The sequence below is a fragment of the Choristoneura fumiferana genome, chromosome Z (genome assembly GCF_025370935.1).
Source record: "Choristoneura fumiferana chromosome Z, NRCan_CFum_1, whole genome shotgun sequence".
NCBI classification, from domain to species: domain Eukaryota; kingdom Metazoa; phylum Arthropoda; class Insecta; order Lepidoptera; family Tortricidae; genus Choristoneura; species Choristoneura fumiferana.
This window is the reverse complement of record NC_133472.1, coordinates 38,324,199-38,343,821: the sequence shown is the minus strand read 5'-3', so window position 1 is coordinate 38,343,821 and position 19,623 is coordinate 38,324,199. Positions and strand designations below refer to the sequence as shown.

Here is a 19,623-nt window from a genome sequence, read left to right as displayed (position 1 = left end):
AGTACTTTAGGCTTAGAACTTTTCAGCAGCTCCTCGTAACCCTCGTAACAATGTGAAAGCTGCGGTATGATCTGAAAGGAGGCCTGTCCCTGCAGTGGGACGCATATACGCACTGATAATGAATTGAAACCATATACAACGTGTCTCTTACTCTCTGGACAGTGACCAAAATTACGGGTAGAGCTCCTTAGAGAGACAGAGAGAGAGAGTATTAATTAAAACTATATACCTGCGGAAGTATAAAATCATAAATCAGTTATTTATCCATTAATACTATATGATACTATTCCGTTTGGGTAGTATAGGTAGTCATTCACGATGACGCGTGTCGTGGTTCTTATTACAATGTTATTAATGTCTAATTTTGACAAAATCACGCGTCTTCGTGGATGGCACTAGATATCTATCTTTCTATCTAATACCTTTAAACGGGCAATTCTTGTATATATGAAATTTGGTTTGTGGGGGTTTTCGGGGATGACAAATCGATCTAGCTTGGTCTTATCTCTGGGAAAACGCTTATTATCGAGTTTTAGCCCGAGCCTAGCTCGGTCGTCCAGGTACTAATACCCTAATCATCACGTCCTGTTCATTCTTGTGCAGAGAGGAGACATGTTGTATAAAGCACCTAATTTTTAAAACTAGACCCGTGTCTCGAGCGATTAAATGACGATAACTCTATTATTATAACTGTGTAATAAAAAATAATTAATTTCTTTCTGTTCCTAACTTAATGGCGTTAATAGAATTTGCGCGCACACTTCGCAAATTGATCGTTACCGCGAGAAGCGAAGCATGACCCAGTCTGCTCGCATTTCATTACTTAAATGTCTTAAGAGAAGTCTCTTCGTTCCATTCTCCATACAAACGTAGTCCCGGTCTCATTTGAAAACTAGGCAACAGAAATAGATGTAATTTTGTAAGTATGGACTAGACGTAATTATCTATGCCTGTAGTTTTTCAGATTTTCATATAAATGTGTAACATCAGAATTACAGGATTTACAGGAGCTCAAAAGTCGGCAAAAAAAGATGTCAACTTTGCACGAGCATTACAGACTAATAAAGCATTTTTACAAAAATCGAAAAACCACAGACATAGAAAATATAATGAATATCTTTTCTGTAAAATATCATTGATTTCTGTGCTATACTTTTCGGATAAAATGAGGACAACGAAACCCAAAGTCCCGAATCTTGAAAAAGCCTACAGCTATCTCGATATAAATTACGGAGTCGTTGCGGAAGGCATGGGGGGGGGGACGGCTGCGAGCGCTTATGTCACGAGGGATAAACACAGCAATATCCCAAACGAATACCTAACGCGGCCGCGCGGCCGGCAGGGAAACTTCTCTTAAATGGTGTGCCAACGGACGGTTGATATGTGCTATAAATAATGTATTTGAAAACTAGTGAACAGATTTGATGGATAGTATAAAAAACTCCAGATTAACGCTTCATTTACCTATCGTCGCACAGCACATCTGGTGGAAATAGCTGAGCGGAGCGAGGCGAGGTAAATGTAGCCTGTATAGTGTCCCACTGCTGGGCAAAGGCCTCCCCTCTTGACCTCCACAACTCTCGTTCACACACGACCTCTCGTTCTGACGCAATGTCAGGCCAGTCCTTTGCGTACGTGTCCAGATCGTCCCGCCATCTCCTTCTCGGTCTGCCTCGATGTCGCTGGCCGTTCTCCGGCACCCACCAAGTAACTGTGCGAGCCCACCTTTGTGGGCGCATGCGACAGACGTGTCCAGCCCAGTCCCATTTTAGCTTAGCAGTCTTTTTCCCAACGTCGGTTATGCGTGTTTTTGAGCGCACCGTGGTGTTCCGGATTCTGTCCATCACTTATGACTTTATGACATGAAAAACACATTCCTTGCAACACTGAGCCTGAAGGTGCGTTACCACCAATAATGTGCGAGGATGTGTTGCGAGGAATGTGATTGTCGTGAACCAATAGAAACAGTTCATTTACCTCGCCTCGCTCCGCTCAGTAATTGACACCTTGCTCAATTCATTTTCTGTTGTATTTTTATTTAATTTAACAGTGCTAAGCCTTCATTTTTATTAAGTTTGTAAACTGTTAATTCCAGTTTAGATGTGCAAGAAAAATTAAGCTAGTTGCATAACATTGCTAATTCGTAAAGCGAACGATTGCATGATTTTCCTCGCAAGTTTGAACTTGGGTTTATTAAATAAGAGAGCAATAACTAGCAAAGTTGTTTTTATTTTATGTAATGCAAAGCATGCGAAGGATTTGATGTGTTCTGGGCGAACTAGCGAAATCATTTTAGAGTAAAAATGATTCGTCGGGAATGGAGCCAATCCGCTTATGTACACTCGAACAAACTGAATCGTATTAAGATTGGTTTTTGGAATATTTTCGTATTTTTTATTTCAACTCCAAATTTGTTACTTTTACGGTCATCCCGTGACATCCAACGAAAATACAAACTGAAACATGGATGCACAGAAAAAAACCCAGAAAAAGAGACACGCTGGGAATCGAACCCAGGTCCTCAGCATTCCGTGCTGCGTGTCATACCCCTAAACCACCCACTGGACAACACTGGACACCACCAGTTTGTATTTTCGTTAAAACTGTGGAACTTTTCGTAGAAAAAGTCATAGTGACATCGAATTGCTCGACCAGGGAATTTATTATGGCACTTACTGTGAGAACGTTCTATGGTGGGCCAGGAATCAAATGGTTCGACTGCACTGTCAAAAAAACTGAATCGCGCCTAGGGTGGAACCTTTGTGCTACTGATGTCATGTTGACATTCCATGCACCTGCCAAAGAAATCATAGTGAAATTGACTATGTACTCGTAAAGTTCCCACTCTGGATGACGATTCAGTTTCCTCGACTATACGTAAATACAGTGTTACGTGCAGTTTTGCAGAAGATGGTTTCAACTTCGTATTTGTTTTATTTCAACGAATTTGGAGTAAAAAATAGAAATTGGCTTAGTTTTTAACTTGTGCGAAATTATCCAATGCTTTTCCCGATATATTATTTCTAGTATTTAAAGTTTCCGGTGTCAAATTTGATATCTTTTATTAAGGGTACTATTTCCCTAGGGCTCACTCATTCTTTACATTCTGTATCAATAACTTTAACCGGATGAGCTATTGCAGCGAATGATCCTATTTCCTATTTATCTTAATTTATATTTAGATATTTTCCTAGCAGGAACAAAATGTTGTAAGAGTTTGACCAAATAAAAACATCGACAGTCCTGTTATCGATAAATACCACTTCAACTTCAACGTCGTAGAGGTTATACAAAGAAAACTGTATAAATACTTTAATATAACGTCTATGAATAGAGTAAGTAGAGGAATTAAAGGATTTGTGTTTTTTTTTTACTTATTTATTTATACTACAATCAAGACAAACAAAAAAGACAATACACCTTGAAAGAGTCATTTAGGCTGCTCCATGTAAACAACTATTCATTGCAAATTATAAAGGATTAAAAGTGTACGGATTACGTTCAATTTGTATAAGATCGGTGGCACGCGACGTCTAGGTAGGTAGCCGATTTAAGTCTGTGATTGTATTTATGTCTTGTCGTTGAAGTGGTATGTACTTATCGATAACAGGACTGTCGGATGTTTTTATTTGGTCAAACTCCTACAACATTTCGTTAGTGCTAGGAAAATATCTAGGTATTATAAACGCGAAAGTTTGTGTGTATGTATGTTTGTTACTCCTTCTCGCTAAAACAGCTGAACGGATTTAGATGAAATTTGGTATGTAGATAACATAGTCTACTTTTTATCCCAATATTCCCACGGGATAGGGTTAAAATCTCGAAATAATAACCGTTGGACTTAGTCACGAAATTTGGCATAGTGGCTTCTAATGCAATGTCAAAAAACCACGATGTAATTTTCGGGAATTCGCACGGGAATTTTGTAAAATCCCGGAATTTAAATTCAACTGCTGTATCTAATGATTTACGCGTGCGGAGCCGCAGGTTAACTCTAGTTTGAAATAAACTACTTAAGATAAACAGCTTAACCCTTACATTAACATATGGATGCAACTACTCCTACTTATACTACTACAATGAAGACTTAGGGGCTGTTTCACCATCCATTGATTAGTGTTAACTGGCGGTTAGGTGTGATGCCGTCTCTATTTGTTTTGTTCGAATAGACGGAGACCGCATCACATTTAACCGTCATTTAACACTAATCAATGGATGGTGAAACAGCCCCTTAATAAATGTCTCTTCTAAGAAACGTGTTGATAAAATTGCGCCACCGTAGCGTAGGAACGTTTTTTACCTTCTTATCATACGCATACTTTGCACACAGATGAAGTATGCTTTATTGCTAACTGTCTAAGATCGTCGCAAGTACCGTAGCGCTTCTCGGTACGTGAGCAGGCTATTTGTTCTGATTATTTAGACGCCGCCGCATTCGAGCCAATTTCTCTTAACCACCCACTTGTATGCAAACAAGCGGGACGCGTTTATGCAATTTGCCGGCGCAGTCAACTTGTTTTAACGGTTTCAGTGCAATTTAGTCATTGAACTGCTTGCACTTAGCAATGATATTAGTATTCGAACATTTCTATTTTACAAGCTTTTATTTACTTGCAATTTATGTATGTATGTGCGGGTCAAATCTGGCAAGTTAAAGAGCGTAGCCGTGTTTGCATGGAAAAGCGGCCCTTTCATCAAACGTTCACTGTATTTTTTTTAATAAGAGCCCTCATGACTAGTATTATTTCCTGTAAGTTTCAGCTTCCTATCTTTGTTATTTTCTGAGATGTTTTTTTTTAACTTTTCACAAAAAAAAAAATCTCATTGGCTAATGCGAGCTACGTAATCTTTTAGTACAGTAATTTATGTATAGATAATCACATATTCTTTAAATAATATTTTATTTTTCCAAAAAAAAGCTTGGATAAATGTAGGAAATAAAACTTCAGTATTTTTTTCTTGCTTTCTAGACGAGCGGCATAACGTTAATGATAAAGAGGTTGCAATGTGCATACTCTCTTTTGCGACTAAATTATCTTGTATGGGTACATCATATGTTTTATTTTTCCATTTATGAAATATCAATTGAATGTATGAAGTACCAACTGGATTATTAAAAAAAAAAAATTTTTAGGCCTTTATTAGCAATTACCTAACAAAAAACTGTTGCTGTCGCTCTTCTAGAAAGCAAGAAAAAAAATACTGAAGTTTTATTTCCTACATTTATCCAAGTTTTTTTTTGGAAAAATAAATTATTATTTAAAGAATATGTGATTCTCTATACATAAATTACTGTACTAAAAGATTACGTAGCTCGCATTAGCCGATGAGGAAAAAAAAAACATTTTTGTGAAAAGTTAAAAAAAACATATCTCAGAAAATAACAAAGATAGGAAGGTGAAACTTACAAGAAATAATACTAGTCATGAGGGCTCTTATTAAAAAAAATACAGTGAACGTTTGGTGAAAGGGCCGCTTTTCCATGCAAACACGGCTACGCTCTTTGACGCACTTCCAGTAGTCGGATTGACTTGAAATTTGATATTACTGATGTTCACAGGACGGAACTCCTAAACCGTTACTAGCATCGATATGAAACTTGGTACGGAAAAAAAGTAGTTTGGATGACAATGCAAGTACAGACAACAAAGAGTTCAGTCAGCAAAACAGCTCGTATCCACAGTTAAATTTTTAGCAAAAACTTATTAGTTGTAAAGCAGGATCCAGTTGCACAATTTACACGCCAACTTTAGGCTGCGGCTCCAGTGAGGCGGAGACGAGCGGAGCGGAGAGGAGACGTGTAGGGATCGACCAATCATTTACATCTCGTCTCTGAGATGTGGATTTCAAGTGGATTTCAACTAATATGATTGGTCGATCCTACACGTCTCTTTTCCGCTTCGCTCGTCTCCGCCTCAGTGGAGCCCACACACTTAGCTGACAGTACGTAATACGATTTTCAGTGACACTGCAAGCACGATCGTGTAGCCTCCTGGCGGGGCTTATGGTACTTAAGTGAAACACATAGCACAATATTGATGTCCTACTCTCACAGCTCTCTAGCATCTCATATTTACCCAACCCTGGTTATTATTTAAGTCACATCCTGCGCCTATAATCATAAGGACTAGCTTTAGCGTTAGCTCGCTTGTACTCCTACGATAAAACTATCGTATCTTAAGATTCTCAAAAGTTTAGTTTCAGCTGCGCCACTGTCTTTGTCAAACTGTTACTCATGTGCAAAAGTTGTTAAATTTTTAAGCACCATACAATTTCCAGCTGCTTGCGAAATGTGTTTTATATAAAAGCTGCAAACTTTGTTTGTGTGTCTATTTAGGGTGTCATTTACTAGGGAGAAAGTACCACTATGTCTGATTCACATAGGCTTCTTATCCCGAGAATTTGCTAAGCCCGCAGAACGTTGTCGTAGTTGCGGGCAAAAAGCTAGCTGATTATTTATGCATTTTTTTATACAGTGCCAGGCTTGACTGTCTCTCTTGGTATTATTATAAAAAAACGAATAATTTTATTTAAAGTATTGATTGTTACGTGTAATATAGCATTGAAAAAAACCAATCTCTTGTTAATTTTATGGAGTATTAAACCGTTCTTTTCTTTTGCAGAAATAATCACAACGATGAACTCTCCGAGACTGGAGATCAAGTAAACGTAAGTTATTTCAATTTGAATTCGGACTGGATTAAATTTTCTCAAACGTAAATCGGGTCTCTGTGCTGCATGGCGTGATAGTTTCGAAAAAAAGTTTTCTTTGTGAACAACTGCATTGCGACTTGCGGGGAAATCTTGGACTACATCTAGTTCTAGAACGGTAAAAGTTGTCACATCGCTTACCAGATAGCGCTGTTCGAAGACGACACGCAGTCCACGTAGTTCTGCCGTTCTCCGCTAGATGGCGTTGTAACATAAAATGGAATTGTTCCTGTTTGGGCATGGAGAAAGATAATAATAGTCCTTCACATCGGTTCCGATGTCGGCGACCCTGACTATATCAATATATTTATTGTATAAAATTTATAAGAAAAATAAACTTATTTTCTAGTGTGAGCTCTAATAAGGCTCGGTAGACCAAACTTAGTCTTGGAAACTCTATTGCAAGATGCACAATAGAGTTCGCCTTGTGAACTGTACGTATAAAGTAGCTCTAGAGTGAATTATGTTTTATTCGCTCTAGAGCTACCTTAGGCCTTGATAACATTCATTTGAGTTCAAGCTAAGAACTCTTATATTAGACAATCGTTAGTTCTAGGTATTTTCCTTACACTGTAGTTTAGTTTTAAGAACAAACAATTACTCATAACTTACTCGATTCCAAACAACGTTGCCTTAAATTACATTTTATTTATTGTTATGTATGACGTTATATTTATGTCATAGTATTTACGACCTATTAAAACAACTTTGTGTTACGCCCACTGGCAACTGGATCGACATTAATTATCCTAAGAAACATAATCACAGCCAACACAGGGCTTTGTTTTGTAATAACTTGTATATTTTTAAAAGTTTTTTTTTAATCTACTATGTTCGTATTGAATTTGTAAGTCAACTTTCATTCACTTTACCCGTATTAGCACAGGTGGCAACTCTAAAATTGACAGATACCGAGTGCTTTTGTTAGCAAATCCAAACTCAATGTTATTTGAAAAGCAAAGTAAAGTAAGCGTAGCGTAGTAGCTTATATGCGTCGGTGGCAGTAAATGCGTTAACTAGCTGACCCGGCAGGCGTCCTGCCCGAAAAAACACTATACATTAAATTTTTTAACAAAAAATGGAACCGACTTCAAAAACCTTGAATATTTTTTTTTTCATAGTTTTTGTGATTTGTAGCCAAAGTGCATCTCACAACGATTCCACTAAGCTCAAACACAACATAGTTATATCATTTTATAACAGAGTACCGGTACCTACGGTCTTCTTTATCAGGGTCCAGTTCACCAAATGATACTTTCTGATTGTAAATACTTGACTTGATGTTAAAAATGCCAAAATCGCCTCCATAAATATTTGACAAACAATATAAAGTTAATCCTTTTTCATTGCTGACATTATTCTTCATTTTTAAAATCTAAAATACGCCATGGTCCGAATATTGTGGATATACATACATAGGGGGTGAAATCTAGGACGTAATACAAAATTTAGTGTTTCGTGCTCTGTTAAAGTCTGAAAAAAAATTCCTATACATTATTGCAATAAGAAATCATGAACAATGTATGGAAACCGCAAATTTCATCGGACTTATTTCAACAAAAGAGTTAATGCATTATATTACCCAGCATTAACTGAGCACCAAACACTAATTTTGTATTACGTCCTAGATTTCACCCTGTATACGGTCGATTTGAAACCTTTATTTAAATACGTTCTTTAATTTGAGGAGGAGAGTTTACCGTATCGACGGCCGGGATGAACATCAAATGTTTGACAGAGACGAAACTCATGAACATTTTTATGGGAAAATGTTTTTTCTTTTGTTTTATTTTTTTCGTCAATTTTCCAATATGTACTTATAAGCCTTATCCTGAAGAAGAAAAATCCAAAAACGGCCAGATTATTCCAACATGCTAAAAAAAAATACTAAAATTATTGCAAAACAATTTTATCAACGAAGTTTCATGAAGCGTGGAAAATTTTGATGGCGTAAAATTAGGTTATAGCTAAGTTTTAAAAGATATAAATAAAACGTGTGTTGACTTGAAACCTCTTTAGTCTGAAATGACGTACCTACTAACTTTTAAAAACTAAAGTATTAACTCCCTTGGGGAGGAAAACTATAACACGTAAATCCATAATTCCCGCGGGAACAATTGAGGCCATTGTCCTATAGTATACAGGCATGGAATAACATCATTGACGAGCAAGTGTGATGAAATAGTAGATTGATAACCAAGGGTGGAAAGTGACCCATTTCACCCGAGATATTTCTGGCGCTCGAACGAAGTGAGAGCGCCCATAGTTCGAGGGGAAATGGGTAATTTCACCCGAGTTAGACACTCTACTTTTCATTTCGACTGTGAGGAAAGTAAAATACTAGAAAAAAAAATTAGAATAGTAATAAATTTAATTTACTTATATCCAACCTCCTTTTCGATTGGCCACTTGCCACGGCCGACTATAAAAAAATCGAGTTGGTCACGACCGAGGAGCTTATATACAAAACTGGAGGTTGAACGCCGAACGAAGAAGTTTGACCATTATTACTTATTTATATATTCCATCTCTTTCTTTCACATTTCACGAATGACTTCCATCTCTTTCTTAACCTAACTAAAGAAAGAGATGGAATATGATCGTGACGTAATAAAGATCAAATTTCTTGTTTCAAACGGATGTTCGGCGTTCAACTTCCAGTGTTGTATATAAGCTCCTTGGTCACGACGTGCATCTAGATGACCATGCCGAAACGTAAAAAAGTGTCATTGACGTAACTCAATTATCTTCGACTCCGTGGCTAATCGAAAATTAAAAAAAAATACTTTCCACCTGAGAGATGAAAACGCAATTTTCCATTAAACTTTCTGAACAGGAGATATGAAAATAATATTAGTATTTTGTTTAATTTTCTCATTCAATTTACGAGACAAAACACTATAGTACATTGTTGTAGAGTACTACCCAACGGGCAACAACTTATTTCAAAATCAAAATGTCATCTTCGTCATGTCCGACCTGCTGCCATGCTGTGGTGTTTTTTCATACTTAAAAAAATTAAAGCATTTTGTCCATATGGTCAAAAAATATTTATTTACTTTTGTAAGGCACAAAAAAGCGTTTAAGAAAAAAAAAACACCTCATAAAAGTCATGAATGACGCATTCTCATTGGTCAATTTAATTTCACATGCAGCAGACGGTTAGTTTTGATTGGTCCGATTGTCGTTTCAGCACGCCGGGAATGAAATTCTAAAATATATTCTAAAAAGTCGTATCGTACTATGAAACACATATTATTGATCCGACCTGTTTTCGTAATTTGTTAGATTGTTGTCGTGTTTTGCGGGCCATAAATGAGTCCGGTGTTAAATGTACATATATAGGCAGTTTTGGTTACTGGGTTTAGGTTTTCTATGGCCACATTTTCGAGCAGTGTCGTGAAATTATTATTAAATTTGTAAGCTTTGAGAAATGGGCCCCATTGCAGATCTAGTGAATATCGTATTTTGTCTAATCGTATTTTCTCAATTAGCTGCACAGCAGCAAACTTCAGTACGCTAGTTGATAAATCAAGATACGAACTTTTCCGACAAAATACGATGGCAAAATATTCACTATATCTGTAACGGTAACTTGCAGGAGTTCAACCTCAGCAACTCCATTTCAAATTTTACATACGCGCTTAAATTAATAATACATGGTTGCACAGCTTTTTAAGACCCTGAATTTGCCCGTCGACATATAAGGCGACGAAACCTTTTCGACAGATGGCCTCGCGAGTCACTGTTGACTGTGGAACTAGAATTTTGGTTTTATTAATGACACGTATTATGTTAATGTGACTATTAATTTAAGTGCACATTAATGGCGCCAGACTATTCAAAACGTCTTAAGGCTCAGCGGTTATATTTTTAAAGAGTTCAATTTAAACATCGGTAAATAAGTTTGGGATAGAGGGGTGGACGCCCGATTTTAATGAAAAATGATTTTAAAATACCTATCCAACGAGAAGAGAAAGAAAATCACCCCCACTTTACGTCTATGGGAGGTGGGACGTACCCTAAAATTTTTTTTTTGTTTTTATTTTTATTTTACCACTTTGTCGGCGTAACTGATGTGTATGTATGTATATTCATGCCAAATTATAGATTTCTAGTACTAACGGTCTCTTGAGCTTAGCGTTGAGGTCAGACAGACAGACGGACAGACATGGCGATACTATAAGGGTTTCTAGTTGACTACGGAACCTTAAAAATTGGTAGTCTAGTGGTTTGACCTATGGCCTTTCAAGAACGGCTCTTGTGCTACCGACGGCGAGTACCGAAAAGTGAGTGTTTTTTAGTATGAAAAATTTGTCGCTCGGCGACTAAAGCGATAACATTTTCATACTAAAAACATTATCTTTTCGCTACTCGCACTCGGTGGGACAAGTGGATCAAGTTTCGATCCCAATTTCGCATATCATCTGAATTTGCCGTAATTTAACTGCATAGCTAAGAACCATCGCAAGGAAACTCGCTTTCACGTAAAAAATACCGCGTAGAAATCGGTCCATTTGTAGAGCTACGATGCCACGGACAGAATGATGCCACGACAGACAGACATTGGCGTCAATACCCCTACTTTTGCGTCGGTGGTTAAAAATTGGTCAAACTATAAGTATTCTAATCTAATACTATCCTGTCGTGAAGCAGCAGTGCTTGCACTGTTGTGTTTCGGCGTGGAGAGTAAGACAGCCGGTGAAATTACTGGCACTTGAGGTATTCCTTCTTAGGCCTCTAGGTTGGCAACGCTTCTGCAATACCCCTGGTGTTGCAGACGTTTATGGGCGGTGGTGATCTCTTACCATCAGGAGACCCACTTGCTCGTTTGCCATCCAGTCAATTAAAAAAAGTCCTAATCATAAAAGATGAGGTTAATTACGAACAGCTAAACAGCTGTTTTAGATTCTGCCCGGTTTCCACTGAGACAGATAGGGAGGGAGTGATTTGTTTTAAAACTTATTTACCTTTTTTCCACAAGGGTAATTTTTTTCAATAGTTTCTCATCTCTAATATAACAAAAATGCATCTCTAATATAACAAATCCATACTAATATTATAAATACGAAAGTGTGTCTGTTTGTATGTTTTTCCGTCTTTCACGTCGAAATGGAGCGACAGATCGATGTGTTTTATGGTATAGAGATTTATGGGCCAGAGTAACACAGGCTACTTTTTATCCCGGAAAAATGCACGGTTCCGGAGGGAACAGCGCGCGATAACCGAATTCCACGCGGACGAAGCTGCGGGCAAAAGCTAGTATATATAATATAACAAAAAAAAGTATTCCACGTAAACATAAAATCGCTTCGCTACCGTTCGCAAGGAAACTGGCACCATTCGATACGCTTAACGAATTCAAAAACATTACATAATTAAAGTAAGTCGATAAACACTGATCGGAATATTTGAAAACAAATTTTCGGACACCTTTTCCCCTTGCTCCGTACCCCGGGATTCCTCTCGGCTGCGACATTTTCGCGATTACATTTTCCTTTTAATTTTCTCTTGCTGAACATTTCTAAGTTTTTCGATTTAATTTACCGTCTTTTACCCTTAAAGTGAGTTGTTGAGGGCTATTTAATATGGTCGGGGCTAGTGTTGTAAAGGACTCAAGTTCTGGAATTCTAATTTTGTAGACTAGACTCATTTAATAGACGACTCGGTGAAGAGGAAGACCCGAGTCCCCAGTCGTGTCGATAGTGAGTCGAGCGATTCGAGTTTTCTCTATAGTTTTCGAAAAAACTGGAGTCTTTCACTGCGACTATTAGTTTTCAAATTAGATTCGCGGCTAGATTCACAATATGGCTCGAAGTCTATAGTCTATAGCTGCGGCGGGGTAAAAGTTATTTACATTACAAAAAAATTACAAAACATAAAATAACAAGTAATTAAAATTGGTAAATTGAATCGGTCTCTAATTAGTAATGTAGGGGAGGAAAGCTTAATACTAACACCGGTCAGTTAAGGGAAAAAAATAATTAATTATTAAACATGGATATATTTATAACTGTATACATATTTTATATGGATAACTGATGACACCATATTTAAAGGTGAGGTGGGCTCAAGCAATAATACGGCTTGAGTACGACTCGTTATACTAAAGGATTCGAACGCAGAAAAAGGACTCGAGTCCTATGCGTGCGATACTCGCTTAGTTCGCGAGACTTGCTAGGTTGAAACTTCTGTAATAAAGGAGTTCCTATGTACTGAGTCGAGTCTCGTCATTTGACTTCCGAGTCGTAATGAAAAGGACTCCCCGAGTTCGAGTCCTTTACAACACTAGTCAGGGCCGCATACAAAATTTCCGGCATACATTGTTATACACAGCTTACCTGTTTTTAGGGTTCCGTAAAGTCCCCTGTAATATCAGCCATAGCGGAACGTGCAAAAGTATCTGACACGTCCTGTCCTAGAAATAGAGTGGTGTCAGATATGTATATACGCTTTGTTATGTCAGATATTGGTCCCGGTGGTTCACTTTGCTGTCAGTCTGTCCATCAGTCAAGACTTCATTTCTCAGGAACGCTGATATCAAGCTCATATAATAATTAATTAATATCATATAGGTACTCAGTTCTGTTACCCCTACTAATCTGATTCCATAAAAATTGGAATTAAAACCGATAAGATACTTACAGTTGTCTAGAAACATGAAATTTGGTAGTTCTTATTTATGGCATAACCAATAAGAAAACTGTCGTAAGTATTTTTTTTCTTAATTTTTTGTCTATCTTTTTTTGTCAGTCACCAATCTAAAATGACTACAAACTGCGTATTTTACGCTTAGAAGCAGAGCTCTGGTAACACAGGATACCTATGCTTAGATACTCGTGCCTACAAATAATGTTGTATCCTCGGTGCGCGAATCCGACATGCACTAATTTTCCAACGAATTTAGAACCAGTGAAGTAAATAACTAGCGCTTACCATTTTCTCACTTAGCGCTTTCTACATCTCTTTGGTCCTTGTCTGGATAGAAAGAGACATACGTAGCGACATAGTCTTGTCTTGTCGCAACCACTTGTGGTAGACGCGCCAGCCGTATTCCATTACAGTTTTCACGCTCAGGTTTATCACGCCTGTTGCTTTCAATTAAGCTAATGCAATTATTAACTTTGGCGCCCACGTACATTGGACTGTAGTGGCTACGAAACGAATTGAAGAATACCTGTTATACTCTGTTCCAACGGCAGGCGAAAAAAACGAACAGTGAAGAAGTATATATTTTGCCCGATGCACTTGTTTATCATTTGCTCTTAGTACCAACTTTCAAAGTATGGGCTGTACGTGATCACTCAAGTCAGTAAAACTTGTTGTATCATGTTTTAGAATGACGTTGAGAGATACATGCGAAAGGTTGTCCATCGTAAGTTTTTTCGCCTGCCGTTGGAACAGAGTATAGTTGAGCTTAATTAAGGCTGCGTTTCCACTAGAGATGTACTTACGAGGATGCGTTGCAAAAAATGTGTTTTCCATAAACCAGTAGAAATGCTTCAATTACTTACTTAACCTCTCAAAAGTAATATTCTACTTAGTCCATCAGTTAGAAGTCAGTCAATGAAACAAAAAAAATCCAAACATAAAGCGCGTCTTACTTCGGGAGTGGCGGCCCGTGTCATCATTCCTTAATAAAAAGTGTACGTACAGTCGGTTCCCTAACTTATGTATCCACTTTTTCATACTAGTTGCATAGAGAAGTGGATACTTATGTACCAGCACTAATATCTGACACAACAAGGCGTGCATAAACATCTGATACGACTCTATTTCTAGGGCCGCAGCAGGTAGGACATGTCAGATATTTTTTCACGCTCCGCTGTCGCAGATATTAATATAGGTGACTGTACCTATTACTTATTCTGTCACTTAGGTGTGATGTCAAACGGAAAACGGGCTAAACGTCCATATTTTTTTGTTTAATTTACAAAGAAAAAATAGGGTTCCAATATTTTCTGATAACCTAACAGTCAGTGTGTATCAAACTTTTTCAGGACGCGCCCCCCCTTTGTTTGAAAAATATTTGGCGTCCCCCTGCCTGCCTCCACTTACAGCTATTTGTATTATCCTACGTTGATACGAGTAATACAAACATTGAATAGTCATACACAATAATGGTGAGAGTATTTTAAACATACCCCGATCCCCTTAAGGAACATCCGCGACCCCGGGGGGTCGCGACCCACAGTTTGAAAAACATTGAACTAACTGACGGAAAAAATACAATATTATTATTTTTTACCCAGAAATCTACTCAATTGAAAATTCAAAACGTTAATAAATTCCTCTACAGCTCGGTCTGTCAAACAATACAGATGTATTTGAACAAATAAATAATGCTTGCGTATATACCCTTTTGAAGAATAATTTCCCTCGTTTTATTTACTCATCAGTTTTTTATTACGGTCAATGGTAATGCAGTTGGTCGGTAGTTACACCATTGTTCGCATCTCTATCTCGTCAGCTCTGTGTGGTTGTAATTAAATAGTCTTGCAATTGGTCATCGTGAAATTTGTCCAGTTAATCTTGTTAGGCGCGCCAGTTAGCCTGGGATCTGACGTAAAACTTGAACTGTACACAAGGGGCCTTTAACACTTTTGCCCACTGTAATGTTTCCTCTGCATTTTTGTTTTGAACATGAGGGTTTCTATAAAGCTAGTTGGCGCTAGTGTTGTGAGGTCTGTTTGGCAAATAGAATCTGACATATTTTTAAAAGCTTTTATTTTACTTGCAATGTACCTTGTATGTATGTATTCTATGAATGTGCGGGTCAAATCTTGCATGTTAAATTTGACCCACATGTAATTTGCGTGACAATACAATAATCTGGCAGTGACATCCTGGTAGTCCGGTCAGGATCGTCGTCGCAGGACGGAACTCTTCAACGATTAATGGCGTTGACTTGAAATTTGGTGTGCAAATGTAGTTTGGGTGAAAATGCAAGTAAAGTCAACAAAAAGTACAGTCAGCAAAAAAAGCTTTTGTTCAAAAATGATATTTTTACCTAAAACTTTTTATTACAAGCTTTTAGCTTGCCCTGTTTCTTTATTTTCAAATCTTGGAACTCTTGGAAGCTAAATTTGACCCAGTTTCACCCCCTCCCTCCTTCCTCCTTCTTTTTTCTTCCACTTCTTTTTGGTCCTTTTGATTTGAAATTTGGCATACTTACATATGTAAATCTGGTGACAATACAATAATCTGGTAGTGACAGCCTGGTAATCCAGCCAGGATCGTCTCTGCAGAACGGAACTCCTCTACGGTCAATAATGGCATTGACTTGAAATTTGGTACGGAAATGTAGTTTGGATGGTGTCAAGTGCAAGTACAGTCAAAAGTTGAAAAAAATGTAACTTGAACAAAAACTTATTCAATGTTTTGGTTACTTGTTAACGTTCGCGTCTGTAAGTTTGACTGGTAAAGTGTGTAAAGTTATCATTTAGAAAATGAGAGAGCAGCGAAGTGACGGCAATGTAATGGATGAATTTTATCGAACATCAAAAATGCCACCTCAAACATTTTTTTAGTAGGAACTATTAGGCGCTTTTTTACGGAGACTCAAAGGCTAGCTTATTTTATCGTTGCACACTTTTCGGAACTATTAAATCTTAGGGAAAATTCGGGGAAAGTTGTGCATTGGGGGTTTTTCATCTGCATGGTAACTAACGGCAACACCTACCGGCTACCTACATAGGTATATAGGACAAAGATTTATTATACTCCTGTGAGTACATCTATTATAGTCCTAGAAGTTAAAATAAATATGCTGACCTCCGTTATTCCCCGCTTCGCTAGCTTTTTAAAACTTGAAATAAGTAATTGGCAGACTGTAGAATAATTCCTAGCAGCCAAGCTCCGGTTTATCGTTTTTTTAGCGTCTTTTGAAATGTCTATGCTTAGAATAAAGCTTTTAGAAAGCCTTTGAAATGAGTTCTATTAGCGTGATCGAATCTTTTTTTAACCGATTTCAAAAAAGGAGGTTATCAATTCGGTTGTATTTTTTTTTTACACTTTTTTAACAACCTCAGAACTCCGTCATTTATGAACCGATTTGATTTTTTTTTTGCGTTCGTCTAGAAATGTTTTCAATTAGGTCCCATAAGCACCAAATCAGGATCTGATGATTGAATCCGAAGGAAATCGAGGGATCTCCTCAAATGTTGTAGGGACGCCTATGGTAATTTTAATATATTTAGTAGTAACTCATGCATTTGCTTTTGAAAATCATCGTTAGGTGAAGTGGAACTGATGATGAAGACCACTGTTGACCATCGGAGTTACTACTCGATATCAAGTATTTCACGGGTTGAATTTCAATTACTTTAACACAGTTGCTAAGCAATTTATGCTCCTTGTAATGCATATGGTGAAATGGAATGGGTGGTGAAGCACCAGGACTTCTCAAGAATGAACGTCTCTACATCGGAAAAAGCAATCTTTTCTAAAAGGTAACGAGCAGTTGACATTAAACTATTGCATCTTAGATTAAGAGTGAAAAAAAAATATATAACAAAACCATGAAAATAATTTTCTACCAGTCTGAAGTCGGTGCCTCAGCACGAGCCAGGAGGAGTGATTGAAGCCCAATATGTAGTGCGTAGGTGAGGTAGGCGACTGTAGGTCCACTCCTGCTGGCTCGTGCTGAGGCAACCGACTTCAGACTGGTAGAAAATTATTTTCATGGTTTTTTGTAGTCGGTTCAATTTTTTGTTATAAATTTTTTTGGGTACATTTTTTTAAATTATGTTGAATAATTGTTTTGCAAATGTGTTATACAAGCTTTTATTTAACATTAAATATTTGTTTATTCTGGCCTCTATTAATACTCGTAGCAAGTCATCGTATTTCGTCATCTTGTATGAAGTGATCGAATTTCTTTCAAATTTAGTACAATTGTACAGTTTGGATTGGATGGCAATGCAAGTATTGTCAGAAAATATGACCTATTATTATAATATTTCACATACATATTTATTAGTTATTTCCTCACATTGTTTGAGAAAAGTACCTACTATACATTCCTCAACGGCAACATGAATTTCTTGACTCGTATCTACAATCCGTGCAGTCTCTCGGTCGCTATAGCTCGGCTTGCAAACTACTTCGTCAGCAAATTCCTTCTTTCTGAGCTTCAGCAGTAATGTACTATTTATGTACGTCTCGCCTTCAGTTCCAGGTTTCTTTCTACTAAAGCTGCAATCCACCTGAACTGTGCAAGGAAAATCTAACTAGGTATTAAAGAAATTGCGCTGAGCAGGTTTTAAGAAAATGAAGTAATCCTTGTTTTTTTTTTCGCCCACCGCTTACTATGGGTCCTAACGGATATACTTCGACCGACAGGGATCTTTTATGTATTTCGCCCACCACTTAGCTACCTCGTACAACTCTGGTGTATGCGTAGACTTATCGTAATACAGGATGACAAGCGAAAGTTCAGAGGTAGAGCATCTCAAGGGAGGCGATTGAATCACCCCCTCGTATGTTTCGCGTTTTTTCGTAGTTTAGGTGTTATGGATTTATTTGGCGTAAATTGATAGGGTAGAAAATTATTAAATAAAGGAATTTATTGAAAATAGTATACTATACAATAATAAGTCTTTTCATTTTTATTTTAGGTGCAATTTTGAATTTTTCCCCTTGAAATAAATACATTATATTTCTACCAAAAATTGCTTCAAACATAGAAGGCGGAAAATTTTATTTTCCAGAGCCAGCTTATCGCTAAGAGATGTTTATAGCAAATGAACAAATATTTCGAAGAAATATTCATAAGTCGTTTCAATAGATTCGTTCTCAAGTCTCCTACTTAGGTATTACGCACTCAATATAAAAGAGATTCAACAAAGGATTTTACGTTTGAGACTATTTTTTCTTATTCCTTTAGATACTTACGTTCAAAAATGGAAATACTTGCCGTGATAAACGAGCACTAAATCCGTTTTAGTAAATGTAAGTATGTTTATTTCTTAGTATGTAACATTTGATTTGAAAATAAAAAGATTAAATATGTGGCTGACACCAATTTAATAATACAAAGACAGAGTGACGGTAAAATTGAGAACCGGTCTACGAATCTCGATAATTTATATTTATATACAAGTATACAAGTCTATGTATATTTGATATGTATTTAAGTATATTTATCAGTTGCTTGGTATAGTAGAGTTCATAAATATATGAGCACTAGCTTTTACCCGCGGCTTCGCCCGCGTGGAATTTGGTTATCGCGCGCTGTTCCCTCGGGAACTGTACATTTTTCCGGGATAAAAAGTAGCCTATGTCACTCTCTGGCCCATAAACTATCTCTATGCCTAAAACAATGACATTAACAATAATTTAACTTATATTGCACCAACCAAAACACCTGGATGTCAATGTTTAGTGAAAAAAAAAACGATTAATTGTGACGTCACACGGTTAATAAGTCCTTATCTGTCTAATCTTGAGTTTTAAAACTTTATAACTCTGGTATATGTAAATTTAGCTAAAGAATTGTTTTTCTGTTCAATAAACTCGCATTGAGAAGCTTTAATCTATAAAATAAATAGAAAATCGATATCGTATTCAATAATATCGCGAACGGCGTGCAATAGTGCGTGGCAATGGGCTAGCGCCAATCAGCCACTGGACCGACAGCCAAAAAGAAAAAAAGTGGACATACCAAATACTTGCTCGCGTACACTAATTCCATTGTAATAAGTCAAGCGTTTCCGCTGCTTAAACACCACAATTAAATTGAACATGACGCTTGGTTACACTTACAACTACACTGTTCAAAGACTTCCAAGCCGCGCCGACGCGTGGGGTTGCTACAATTAGGTAAGTAATTTAATAATTATATACGTTCCATATAATTGTTGCCTTTAAAAGGTTTACGGAACTAGATGTTTACTTGTTTGTTTATGGCTT

At 37.2% G+C, this 19,623-nt stretch overlaps 1 protein-coding gene across 2 annotated transcripts in view; it reads left to right on the top strand.

Moving 5' to 3' along the window:
• The window catches only part of LOC141436379 (WD repeat-containing protein 47), a 111,220-nt gene that overhangs the window by 10,183 nt on the left and 81,414 nt on the right, over positions 1–19,623 (top strand). For both annotated transcript variants that reach the window (XM_074099329.1, XM_074099337.1), the window contains exon 4: positions 6,624–6,669. In XM_074099329.1, coding sequence (XP_073955430.1) covers positions 6,624–6,669 — 46 coding nt within the window. The remainder of the gene's footprint in view (positions 1–6,623; positions 6,670–19,623) is intronic.